General features: G+C 41.1%; 1 protein-coding gene across 5 annotated transcripts in view; it reads right to left on the bottom strand.

The window, feature by feature from the left end:
* Positions 1-13656, bottom strand: part of col12a1b (collagen, type XII, alpha 1b) — a 143457-nt gene that overhangs the window by 35869 nt on the left and 93932 nt on the right. For all 5 annotated transcript variants that reach the window (XM_074616517.1, XM_074616512.1, XM_074616518.1 and 2 more), the window contains 11 exons: positions 13166-13295; positions 12642-12784; positions 10254-10383; positions 8010-8129; positions 7407-7553; positions 6958-7074; positions 5046-5198; positions 3977-4051; positions 863-1002; positions 443-566; positions 210-353 (listed from right to left, as the gene is read on the bottom strand). In XM_074616517.1, the coding sequence (XP_074472618.1) occupies positions 210-353; positions 443-566; positions 863-1002; positions 3977-4051; positions 5046-5198; positions 6958-7074; positions 7407-7553; positions 8010-8129; positions 10254-10383; positions 12642-12784; positions 13166-13295 (1423 nt within the window). The remainder of the gene's footprint in view (positions 1-209; positions 354-442; positions 567-862; positions 1003-3976; positions 4052-5045; positions 5199-6957; positions 7075-7406; positions 7554-8009; positions 8130-10253; positions 10384-12641; positions 12785-13165; positions 13296-13656) is intronic.

The raw sequence follows: 13656 nt of genomic DNA, 5'->3' as shown, positions 1-13656 counted from the left end.
GATCCCAGAGAGACGGAAACCAGCCACGCAAACCAGAACCAGAGCAGTTTCAGTGATATTCATTATTCAGATCGGTGCAAGATGTTTCTATTTGACTAAAAATGACTGTCAAACTAAAAGATGAAACTGGTCTGTAGTAACTAAAAGTTCATTGTTCTTTTTTCTAACAGGTCAAGCTAATAGAAATAGGACTGATATAATGTCGTTACCTGCGTGCTGCAGCTTGGCGGCGTTCTTCTTCACATCGTCCTGAGAGCGTCCGTCTGTGATCGTGACGACCACCTTGGGGACGTTTCTCCTCATCCCGTTCGCAATAGAAAAGGCCTTCTCGTAGGTGTGTTTCAGCGCCACTCCTGCTCGACAGAGAGAAACTGTGTCAGTAAAACAACTAACGGACCGTCTGTCTGTCTTTGTCACCGAGGCGTTTGGCGTGCGGTCAAACCTGTCTTGGTGTTTCCTCCCTTGTAGCGGATGAGGTGAAGTGCAGACATGGCGATGCCTTTGTCTTTATAAGCGTTCAGCCTGAACTCGGTCTTTGCGTCGTCGCTGTACTGAACGAAGGACACCTGATGGGAGGATCACATCACGGACATCAGCAAGAAACCAGGTCACGTACAGTCAGATATAGGTATAGATACATATATATATAGATACAGTAGTTCAGTTTCACCAGCAGGACAATCTTTAACATCATGATTTTAAAAAGGAAAACTGACATTTTGTATAACGCAAGAAAGTTATAATCATGTATACATACTGCACACATTGAGCTTCATTACTCTATGTTTTAAATGTGCAAATAAAAACTATTGTGTATTGACGTCAGAGCGTTCTACTGTCCAGCCACTGGATCAATACCAACCTGCATCCCTGACGGTCCAACGACATCGAAGGCAGAGATCATGCCGGAGACAAAGTGCACGACTTTGGTGAAGCTGTCCTCGCCGATGCTCCAGGAGCCGTCGATGAGGAACACCACATCTGCCTTGGCACCTCTACAAACTGAGGCAAGAAATATAAGTCAGCATGGAGCTTTAAAGTCCACCGGCCAGACCTCAGGGCTACGGAGGACAGAACCTGCAAAAATCTAAAATAAATAAATAAATAAATGACTAAATAAATATGTCATTAAATGTAAAAAAAATCGTTTTAAAAATAAATGTAGCCATTAATTAATTGATAAAATGCAACATAAATTTATCTTTGTATTAATTCAGTTATTTATTTACTATTTTATTTAATTTTCCCTTTTATTTTTATGTATTCAATATTTTTATTTTTAAAATTCATTTATTTATTTTTGCATTTTTTTTATTTATCTATGCATTTATTTTAATTTTTTATATCAAAAATTGTATCAATTCATTAATGGCTACATTTATTTTTAAAATAATTTTTGTTACAGTTAATGACATATTTATTTATCAAGTCATGTATTTATTTATTTATTCATTTATTTTTGATTTTGGCAGATTCTTGGCAGATGGCCTATTTTTTTTATTCATTTTATATTAAAACATTTTATCAATTAATTAATGGCTACAATCTTTTTAAATATTATTTTGTTATATTTAATAACATATTTATTTATTTATCTTTGTATTAATTAATTAATTAATTTACTATTTCGTTTAATTTTCCCTTTTATTTGTTAATATATTTATTTTTAATTAATTTTCAAATAAATGTATCTATTTTTGCATATATTTATTTTTACATTTATTTTTATTTATTTTAGCATTTGTTTTATAATTAAAATTGTATCAATTAATTAATGGCTACATTTATTTTTAATATTATTTTTGTTACATTTAATGACATATTTGTTTATCGAGTCATTTATTCATTTATTCCTTTATTTATTTATTTTGGCAGGTTCCGTCCTCCAGACATGGCAGCACCACAAACACTGGCAGAGAAAACGGCATCAACACACGGCATCGTTATTGTTTGTGAGCTGGAGGACATAGAAAAGTCTGAGAAAATGATGTGATGGGATCGCGGATAGTAAATACCGATAAAAATAAAAAACAAGCCACATTTGGTGACCAGAAGGTTGAAAGTGAGCTCTCGTTAATCGGTTCCTGTCAGACGAAAACGAATCGGCCAAAAAGCTTTGAGTAATCTTGCCTCATGTGATGCAGCCGCTCAGAGATTTATAAACAAGTTTCACACAATACGAGACACAAACTGATTCTCTAAACTCGTCTGTTTTCCACTAAACGGGCGTGTTCCCCTTCCCGCGCCCCGCGGTGCCAGCAGCACATGTGGCGGCTATTAATTCACCGCTGGCGCGAGTCGGATCCAGAAGGCGCTCGAACCGCCGCCTCGGCCAGAACGCCGCCGCATTGAGGAGTTTCCAATCAGAGCCGAGCTTGAATGAAAAGACTCGATCCATTCAGTGCCGGGGTGATCCAGGTTTTCCTCTGACAGTCCTTCTGGGATGTTGGACCTGCTGGTTCTGAATGTGTCAGCGCTTTATGGCGTCCTGGGACGAGGTTTTAACTTCTTCTGTTCTCATCATTTCATTAAAAAAAGACTCACTGAACTCTCAGTTAACGGAAATATTGAGCTAGTTTGCTCCGTCACTAAAAGAACAATAAGTCCACACATTTTATACAAAACATATACGTTCATCTAACATATACATATATCTGAACCAGTGATTCCTGCCGCACAACCGTCTGCAAACTGTGTGTCTCTTGTGGAGCAGTTTGTCCTCCAACAGAGGAAACTCTGGACTCTTCAGTTCCCTTAAAAGGTCAGCGCTGTCTGACAAAGGTGCAAAGGTCAGACTAGAGTTTTCACCAGAGTTGCACTTGACGCTACCGTATCACCGCGCAGAAGGAAGCGTGCATCGACTCATGGACGAGGAGCTCGTGATATCACCATACGCAAGATGTAAATATTAAAGGCATCCTCCTTAGAAGAAGATAGTTCCTACATGAAACTGCTCACAACAAGGTCTGTCGATTATCTTGAGTAACAGCGTCAGGATTTCTGAACAGAGATGTCGCTTTTGAGTTTTTCAAATGTATTTTTTGGCGTTTTGAGCACCACAAGCTGAGTGCCATCTAGTTCCATTATTATTTTAATTACGGTTCCATTAAAAAGCATGCAATTTTTTGCTTGCAATTCAATCACCGAAAAATGCAAATTCTTGCAGAAATCTCAAAAATGTCAAAAAAGTTTTGATTCCAAATCACAGCATGGCTTTTTCTATGGTGTTCCTCAAGGTCTCGGTGTCCTAATGTGGTATTTTGGAGGGATTATTGATCATTTTGATCAATTCTCCAGTGGTAACAAATGGTTAAATGTAGCACCAAATCTGTGTAACAAATGGTATGAACATATGAGACATAATAGAGCATGGGGATGACCATCGTATACTTCTATCATAATGTTCTAAACCCTGATGCACTTTAAAATGTATATAAAACAAACAACTCGACACACAGCGCTGAGCAGCATCTCAAATTAATCTTCAGGTTCTCAGCTTTCAGATGATGTACACCACTTCTATGTGACATCTACTGTTGACCTGCTATCTCCCCCTAAAGACCCCCTGGACCCCCATAAAGACCTTTGACCTCTGCATTTAACCCATCCTAAGCGTTGTAGGAGCGGTGGACTGCTGTGAAGCACCCGGGGAGCAACTTGGGGGTTCAGTGTCTCCCTCAAGGACACTTCAATATGCAGACGGTACGAACCAGGGATCAAACCGCCGACCTTAAAGGACGACCCGCTCTACTCATTGAGCTACAGACACACAGTGCTGAGCTGCGTCTCGGGACGAGGAGTGTCCGTGTTTATCGATTACCAGACATTTGAGTTGAGTGGTGACTATCAGCCGTCGTGATATCACTGCTTTATGTAAATAAGTGTAAGACAGAAAGACAGCTGTATTCACAGACAGCTGTGCTACAAAAAAACATTACTTCAGTTTCATTCACAGCAAAGGATTGTGGGTGCTTACCTGCCCATGCCGGGGGGATGGTGGGAGGAGGCGCTGGGGTCGGTGGGAGCGTTGGAACTGGAGTTGGCTTCACCACTGTGAGAAACAAAAACTGCCATCAGTGTATTTATAATAAATACAGAACAACAGTAAACATGTCGTGTGATGAGGTCATCGTGTTGGAACGGCGCTGTGAGGTGATGTCACTCTCTGTTTGTATCAGGCTTCATGTCTCAGACATCACAGTTTACAGTTTGGAAAGATCTCAGAGCTCGTTCCTACAATCATGTTTTCTGTTGTACATTTGAGGCGACGGCTGTATATAACATAAATCTTTATTTATTTATCTTTGTATTAACTCACTTATTTATTTATTTACTATTTTGTTTAATTTGACCTTTTATTTTTTATTTTAAAATTCATTTATTTATTTTTGATTTCATTAATTATTTATTTATTTTTACATTCATCTTTATTTATTTATTTATGCATTTATTATATATTAATTATTATTATTAATTATTATTATCAATTAATTAATGGCTACATTTATTTTTGATATATTTTTTGTTACAGTTAATGACATATTTATTTATATATTTATCGAGTTATTTATTCATTTACTTTTTATTTTGACAGATTCTGTCCTATTTTTTTAAAATGTATTTTATATTTATAATTTTATCATTAATGGCTACATTTATTTTTAATATTATTTTTGTTACATTTAATGACATATTTATTTATTTACTTTAATTAATTAATTAATTTTCTATTTTGTTTAATTTTCCCTTTTATTTGTTGTTGTTTTTTTATTAATTTTAAAATTAATTAATGAATTAATTTTTATATGTATTATTATTTATTTTGGCATTTATTTTATTTTTAAAATTGTATCAATTAATTACTGGCTACATTTATTTTTAAAACGTAGAAATTTCTAAAACATAGAAATGTTCATTTATGTCGGATGCTGTTTCTACTGTATTTAAACATGTCTCATAGCTAAGTTGCAAATTTAGTACTACTGATCTGATGAGGCTCCGATGAGTGTGATGACAGAAATTGGAAGATTAAAACAACAACTCACGTGTTCTCTCTTTGGCGCTGACTCCTGGACCCTCCAGGTTCGGCGTCTGAACGAAGACGGTGGCGGTGTACAGAGCGTCCTGAGAAAGTCCGTCGAAGCAGTACTGAGGCACACCGGCGGGGATGGTGATCTCATGTTGTCCGTTACTGGAGGCTGCAGGAGGAAGGAGAGATATTTAATCCACCAATCTTCAGAGTATCAATCAGAATAAAATCACATCACACATCCAGCCGCCATCATGCAGGGAAACCGTATATTTGAGCCTTTGGGCTTTTTAATCTGTAGTTCTGTGTTGCTGTATTTTCTGTTTTGTTGCTAACGGAGGAAAATAAAAGATCAGTTAATGCTGCTTAAATTCCACGAAAGCCCTCGACCCAACAACAGTGAAATGTTTACGTCTCTGCAGGGCCGGGCAGTGATCTATTAATGATGAGGTTTCCTATTTACACTCTGCGTTCTGCTGAGCACAAACAAACAAAGCCTGTTTATCTCAGAGGAAGCTGCCAGACATGATGAGCGCTGCTTTTCAGTGGGGCTTTTTCGGGTAGAAGAACCTAGAAGGATTTCATCATTCTCTGTCATGACGCAATACCTTCAGAATGAGCTCTGTAATGTCAACAAGTTATGATCGAAGTCACTTAATATAAATCGTTCTGGGAAAACACGCGAGCCTCTCGGTCCGATCTGCTCCAGAACAGTGGCCCCTCATTTATCAAGATACAGAGCGATGTTGACTAAATATAATCCCTGAGATATTTCAGCTGCTATTAGAGAACTCCTAAAGAACTGGCAGCCACATGTTCTCCTTCTAACTTCAGGGGTTTTAAAAATACGGAGGATATATCAGCGTAGAATCTCAGGTTTTCCAGCCCGCTGTCTACTGATTTGTTGACTTGAGAGCAGCGACGGAGCGGTTCTGATCCTCTGGTTGTGGTTAGAGCTATCATCTGTCTCACGCTAGCAGACACACATTTGTTCTGGCAGCCCGTCACAACGTCCCGATCGGCTAATGACTACCATATAGATATTTAAATATGGATGGGTTTTTCCTCCTCTTTAACCGCTAACCCGTGTCCAACGTGTGAATAAGAACCAGATGGCATTCAAAGACCCCCGCAGTAATTGAAAAGGATGTGATCTTCAGACACAATTAAAAAAAGCCCGGTGGTCGGACGCTTTCAATCCACGCCAAGACGTGCATCCTGCTTGGAGTAATAATCACGAGGAGGAGGAGGCCTGAAGATAAACAGTCTCTGGGAGGAGAAAACAGTCCAGACGTGATCCCGACAGCCGACACAGTCCGCTAAACGCCGTGAAGGTTACGCCTGTAGCACCGAGATGAGCTCATCTGGAGATGAACATCTGCTGGGAGTCTCGTTGCACACGTTACCACATGCACCGCCTCGAACCAGTCACCTCCAATCAGGATCTGAGTGTTTAAGTGGACCACACCGCCGCCGGCGTCAGGTGCACACGTGAATCTAATGCTTCTGCAGCAGGTAGTAGTGGTGGGGCAGGATTAGTGAGGACAGCTAAGGCTGCTGTTGTTGGCATAGCAACATGGCTTTTATCTAGTTTATTACAAAATCATCTACAAGACATTTTAATGAGAAATGAATTTGTGTTGTGGCTGTTTGGGGTTTTCTCTCCTGGGACAATGCACATTGATCAGCATCACTGAAACGGCTGGTTCAGACTACACAATATCTACCACCAAACTCCTATCAGCTCATCCTTCAGTCCAAGTGGACGTTTGTGCCAAGTTTGAAGAAATTCCCTCCAGGTGTTCCTGAGATATCACGTTCACGAGAATGGACGGACGGACAAACAACCCGAGAACATGAGAACCTAAAGCAGGCGCTTAAAAACAGTCCTGAAAACGGTGCATGTGGTGGAACTGGAGGAGACTTACGGTCCGCTGGGTGGAGTTTGAGGCGGTAGGACGTGGCCGCCCTGTGAGCGGTCCACTTGATGCAAAACTTGTCGTGGTCAACGTCGTACGTCTCGATGTTGGTCACGTTCAGGTAGACTGCAGATGACAGAAATCACACATCACATCAGAGAGACAGTTTCAGTCAAACGTTTCAGAAATATCCTGTGAAACGGTTTGAGAAATACTTCTTCTGCTCTGGTTTATGTGAACGTTAAATGTACTTTTACAGCAGCATTTTTATAATGTCTCAAAACACCATAAACCAGAGCAGTTTGTACGTCATGTACGATAAGTCCAAGCAGATCTCAAGTTGTTGGAAACAAGTCTTCAATTCTTCATAGAAACATCAACGTTGGAGAAAACGGTTGAGATCTGGATTTACATTTCTTGACAGTATGTGTCTTTCCCCACAGAGTTCCTGTACGTACGTGTGGTTCCCTGCCCGGGCAGCGGTCCACTCGCGCCGCCGAAGTACTGAGCGATCACTTTCAGGTCGTAGGTGGTTCCAGGCAGCAGGTTGTGCAGCGTGTACGACGTCACATCGCCCACAAAGAAGTCTACGGGCCGGTCCGAGCCTGGAGACACAACAGAGATAAAAACATTGTGTAACCAAACATTGATCACAACTATCTGGGAAGCAGAAGTTCAACATCGAGCCCTTCGAGCACCAATTCTTCACAATCTGAGTGAAACAACAACTCTTTATTTTCTCTTTTTCTTTATTTTTACTTTAATGAGTAGTTACCAAGCTTTCCCTTCTAACTCCTCTTCTTAACTGGACATCAGATAGTTTCAGTTTTTCCTAATGAAGATGTCCTAACCTGCTCCGTGCGTCATCAAACAGACAGAGTTCAGCGTACCTCCAACTGATTCTCACTGGTCAAAACCGAGGCTGACAGTTAATCAATATTGTGCTCTCTCTGTAATAGCGAGACTCTTCATTCAGAGTCCAGCCAGAGTTCGCTCAGTCGCTGTATGTTATAAGAGGAAGCAGAGTTTTAGTTCTCTGGACTTCCAACACATATTCTCACCTGCAGGAGCATAGATGAGTCGGTATCCCTGGACTGGAGCTGATACCGGGTCCCAGGCCACCCTGAACCTGGTGTACCACTCATCTGAGACACGCAGGTTCCTGGGACTCAACATCCCGACTGAAACACACAGAGGAGACACAGGTCAACATCATCAACAACACTCAACATCCAGACTGAAACACACAGAGCAGACACAGGTCAACATCATCAACAACACTCAACATCCAGACTGAAACACACAGAGCAGACACAGGTCAACATCATCAACAACACTCAACATCCAGACTGAAACACACAGAGGAGACACAGGTCAACATCATCAACAACACTCAACATCCAGACTGAAACACACAGAGCAGACACAGGTCAACATCATCAACAACACTCAACATCCAGACTGAAACACACAGAGCAGACACAGGTCAACAACACCAACAACACTCAACATCCAGACTGAAACACACAGAGCAGACACAGGTCAACAACACCAACAACACTCAACATCCAGACTGAAACACACAGAGCAGACACAGGTCAACAACACCAACAACACTCAACATCCAGACTGAAACACACAGAGCAGACACTGGTCAACAACACCAACAACACTCAACATCCCGACTGAAACACACAGAGCAGACACAGGTCAACATCATCAACAACACTCAACATCCCGACTGAAACACACAGAGCAGACACAGGTCAACATCATCAACAACACTCAACATCCAGACTGAAACACACAGAGCAGACACTAGTCAACAACACCAACAACACTCAACATCCAGACTGAAACACACAGAGCAGACACAGGTCAACATCATCAACAACACTCAACATCCAGACTGAAACACACAGAGCAGACACAGGTCAACAACACCAACAACACTCAACATCCAGACTGAAACACACAGAGCAGACACTGGTCAACAACACCAACAACACTCAACATCCCGACTGAAACACACAGAGCAGACACAGGTCAACATCATCAACAACACTCAACATCCAGACTGAAACACACAGAGCAGACACTAGTCAACAACACCAACAACACTCAACATCCAGACTGAAACACACAGAGCAGACACTGGTCAACATCATCAACAACACTCAACATCCAGACTGAAACACACAGAGCAGACACAGGTCAACAACACCAACAACGATTCCCATCAGACTGCATTTCTATTTCAAAGTGAACTGAATCTACAGATGCTTTAATCTGGTGTTTCAGTAGTTTTACTTCTCAGAAATAAAACTGTATTTTTCTTGCAACAAGTAAATTTGAAGAAATCTGTTACTTGTTTTTTCAAGGATTTTTACATGAAGTAATGTAAGTGACAATATTTTTAAATGAGGAAGTTTGGAAGGCAAATTACTTCTTTTAATAACAATATCACTTAATATCAACAAAACAAAAAGTTATATTATTTAAAAGGTAATTGCCTGAAAGCTCATTAATATCACCATAAGTTTCCAAGTTTCAGTCTGTTTCATTCTGTGGATCCCAAAAGAATCAAATATAACTGGTGATTAATCTGCTGTTTGACTTGAAACCACATCGCTGGTTGCATGATCCTGTTTGAATCTATCTCAAATTTAAAAAAACTTAATAGCTAGAGCATTCATTGTTTTTGCAGCGGAAACTAAAGTTGGGCATTGCACTGTACGATTTTGGAAATGTTGTTGTATAATTCAGCTCCAAGAAATGACATCACAATAAGCAAAAACCCCGATGTGGTCACTGGGAAATATGTATAATGCAGAGCTCAAAGGGTTAAACTCTGTGCGCTACATAGTATGTACTATAGTACTCTATACTATATATGTAGTACTATAGTACTCAGTATGGAGCCGTCGTTGTGTTGCTGTTAAAGCTGAAATCTGTAACATTATCACCTTCTACAGGAGCTTGTTAAAGATTAGAGGTCTCAGACGTGTTGAGAAACCTGCTGTTAATAAATCAGCTACTGTAAAACTAGTAAAGTCTGGAGGTTGAGCTACACAGCCTGTTTGCTTTGTTTTACACACTTTACTACAGTGACTGTGTGTTGCTAAAACACAAAACGCCTACAGACAGTACTATGCCTGAACGCATCCTGTGTAGACTGACTGAGGACTGACTTCCACTTCACCACATCCATCAACATCCATCAACATCCATCAACATCTCTCAGCAGCAGAAAGAGAGAGCAGAGCTTCTTCTGAATCTGAGTTCTTAAAGAGCGGCTGTCTCACTTGTACGTCCGTTTCCATTGAGTGACCCTCCGGGACCCTCGGCGTAGACGGCCTCTATGGTGATGTTGTACGGGGTGTCGGGGAGCAGGTTCTGCAGCCTGGCGTTGTTTCTGTTCCCGGGAACCACCGTCTGAGGATCAACACACCACCACAGAGTCACCACAGAGTCACCACAGAGGATCTCCCACTCACAACTAATCTCTGTTTACATTCAGAGAATCAGAATAACGGGGACTCTCTAGAAGGATGTTGTGACAGCCCTCTGGTGTGTCTGCTCGTCTATCTCTCAGGTAACTGGGAGGCTGCTCGCGTATTCTGTTTGTTCTCTTCGGCCCAGATGTCAAACAAACATCAGTCCGTCCTCTCCCTCTCCTGTTAACCTGTCGTTTACCTGAGTCCATCTCAACTAATACCTGCGCAGGCAGCCTGTGTTTTGGTTGGCATAGAAACGGTCCGACACCACGTCTCATAGCGGTCCTGGAATGGTTGCTCTGGTCCACACCAGAGTACGACTACTGAGTTCACAACTACCAAACAAACTGCACTGAGTTTGATTAAAACAGACGTGTTTGCAAATCTAACTGATGCATAAATGCCACTAAACATCCCTTTCATGAATATGTGAGAGTATAAACAGTGTAATGTGTGTACTCTGGGAGGGACGCGGGGTTGAGGGAGTTGTTGGTGTTGTGAAATCTGTGAATTTCCACACGGTGTTACCCTCTGAGCCGTAACTTTCCAGAGTAATAAACAGGAAGGAATCATTTTGTGTCCTGAAGCAGAAAATTGCCGTTGAGTTTTGCTCTTGGAAGCACAAACTGAACCTCCTCTATTAGCCGCAGATGCTAAATTGTAATAATTGCGCGTGTTTATATAAACGGTCCTAAGTTCCCCCGTCGGTCCCCGTCTGGAGGAATCCTTTCATCGCCGTCCCTCCGCCGCAGCGAGCCGACGTCATCATGCAGAGCAGGTGCTTTGCTAACAAGGGGAGGGTTGGGAGCACAGCTGGTCCGCCTCCGCCTCCAACTCCTTATTAAAGACTATTAATAACGCTATTACCGAGCAAATTACAGTGTTTCTTTAACAGAGCCTGTAATTAGTCTCACTAATCGGTGATTTATAACCTGAACCGGCCAAGGGAATCCTGAGATGTGATGTCACCGCGTGGTTAGCAGGGATCATCACGGCGAAGGGCGAACGGCGAGAGTTTATCCAGAGTTTATATGACACATTTATCCTAAATAATAACCTGACATTAATCTCATTATTGCTGAAACGGAGAGTGGATGAAATGAGACACATTTTCTTTGTGTCTTAACAAAATGTGTCTGCTTCTAAAGTTTTCTCCCATTTTGAATTATTGAGTTTTATTCTGTCTTTAATGAGTGCTTTTGATTTGTTTTAAAGGTTAAGACCAGCTGTTCTTCACACTGTAATGCAGCCTGGACAGGACTGAAATCTGGTAAAAGACATCTTGTAAGAAAACTAGGACCGTCAATCAATTGAAATATTTAATCGCAATTAATCGAAAATGAATCGCACATTTTTTATCTGTTCAAAATGAACCTTAAAGGGAGATTTATCAAGTATTTAATACTCTTATCAACATGGGAGTGGACAAATATTTATATATAAATATGAATGATAACTTGAAAATGAAACATGCACATATGTATGTGTAATTTGAGTAAAAAATGAAAATGAAAATAAATTAACAAATTTTCCAAATGTGACCTAACATTTTAATATTGTCCAATGTAAAGTAGGTCCTTGAAAAGTCCTTGAAAATTAAATGTCAAATGCCGTTTTCATTTTTAAATTCTTAGAAATTGGCATTTCCATTATTTGTCGAGTTGTATTTTCATTCACTTATCTTGAGGTCAGAGGTCAAAGGACCCCTCTGAAAATGGCCATGCCAGTTTTTCCTCACCAAAATTTAGTGTAAGTAACATCGCTCTAGCTTTAAAGCTGAGTCCGCTACAGCCCAGAAAGATCGACTGCGTTAAATAAATTAGTGACGTTAAAACAAATTTGCGTTAACACATTATTATCACGTTAACTTTGACAGTCCTAAAGACAACATACGAGGTCTTTTCCCCAAAACCGCCAGGAGGTAAAAACATGTGACTTCAGTAATAAATGCACCAGGAAGAGACGTCGAACTAGTTTAAACTTGAACAAAACATAAATTACACGTTGCTCACAGACTGGACTTGAACAGAGGTGATAAACTGATAATGTGTTGAGCTTCTTGTTTACAGAACAGAGTTTAATGTCGGAGTTCTGCATCCAGCAGCGAGTTCCTCCTGCAGGACTGTTGCTGCTGATCTCTACATTTAAGATGTTGAGCATTGAGGGTTTATAGACATTTTTCAGCGGCGTACTTACAAACTCGGTGATGGGGTCTCCGGTCATGGGGGCGTAGGAGATCTTGTACTGCCTGACGGGACCCTCTGCATGGTCCCAGCTGAGGGTGAGGGTGCTGGTGGTGGGTTCAAACACACGCATGTTCCTGGGACCGGCACGCGGCACTGCAGCACAAACACAACAACACAATGACACAACAACATTTACAGGAAGTTACATTTCATCTGAGTTTTAAAAGGATCCACTGACAAACTGCTGTTACAAAGTTCATCAAGGTTAAATAAATCCATAAACGAATCTGTTTTTATAACCACTTTGGCTGGACCGCGGTGGCCGTGCAGGCTTCTCTGGTTCTGTTTCTTCTTTGTAGTCGTTGTTTGTTTAAATGTAACTCAGAGTTCTGAAGCACCACTGAATAGATAAGATGTGTTTAGAGAAGCTGAGTTAACACTGATGACCTCGTTTTGTTAAGATGAACACTTCTTCAAGTGTACGATGCATCGATGTAGACGGTGCTCAGCATGAGTCAGCCTCTTGTCACTTACGTGTTTTGCCGTTGCTGTTGATCGGCGATCCCTCTCCGTCGGCATACAGAGCCGAGACGGTGACCGAGTACGGAGTATCTGGGATCAGGTTGTCCAGGAAGGCGTTGTTAGTATTTCCTGGAACCAGGACCTTTGTGGAGAAGAAAAACCAAAGGTCATAAAACATATATACAGTAGACATCATCACCATGACAACCACAGAGTTATTCAAATGAGCCTCTTCATGCATGACATAAAGATCTGGCAGTGATAATGTACATAATGACCTCACTGCTCATCCCGGAGTTCTCCTGAAACACTAACAAAGCCCCGGGAGGTTACACGCCAAACAGATCCTTCATTCAGTAAGTGGACCGACGGATAAACAGTTTCTGCGAGGAAGCGGCTGGAGAGCGACTCAGAGCGAGGTTCAGACACCACGTTGATTTCTGACAACAAGGACGACTGCAGACCGTCTCTTATCGCCGGGATCATCGCGCCGTTTATCCCCG

The sequence above is a fragment of the Sebastes fasciatus genome, chromosome 18 (assembly GCF_043250625.1).
Source record: "Sebastes fasciatus isolate fSebFas1 chromosome 18, fSebFas1.pri, whole genome shotgun sequence".
NCBI classification, from domain to species: Eukaryota; Metazoa; Chordata; class Actinopteri; order Perciformes; family Sebastidae; genus Sebastes; species Sebastes fasciatus.
The sequence above is the reverse complement of the archived record's forward strand: the minus strand, read 5'-3'. Positions and strand labels throughout refer to the sequence as shown.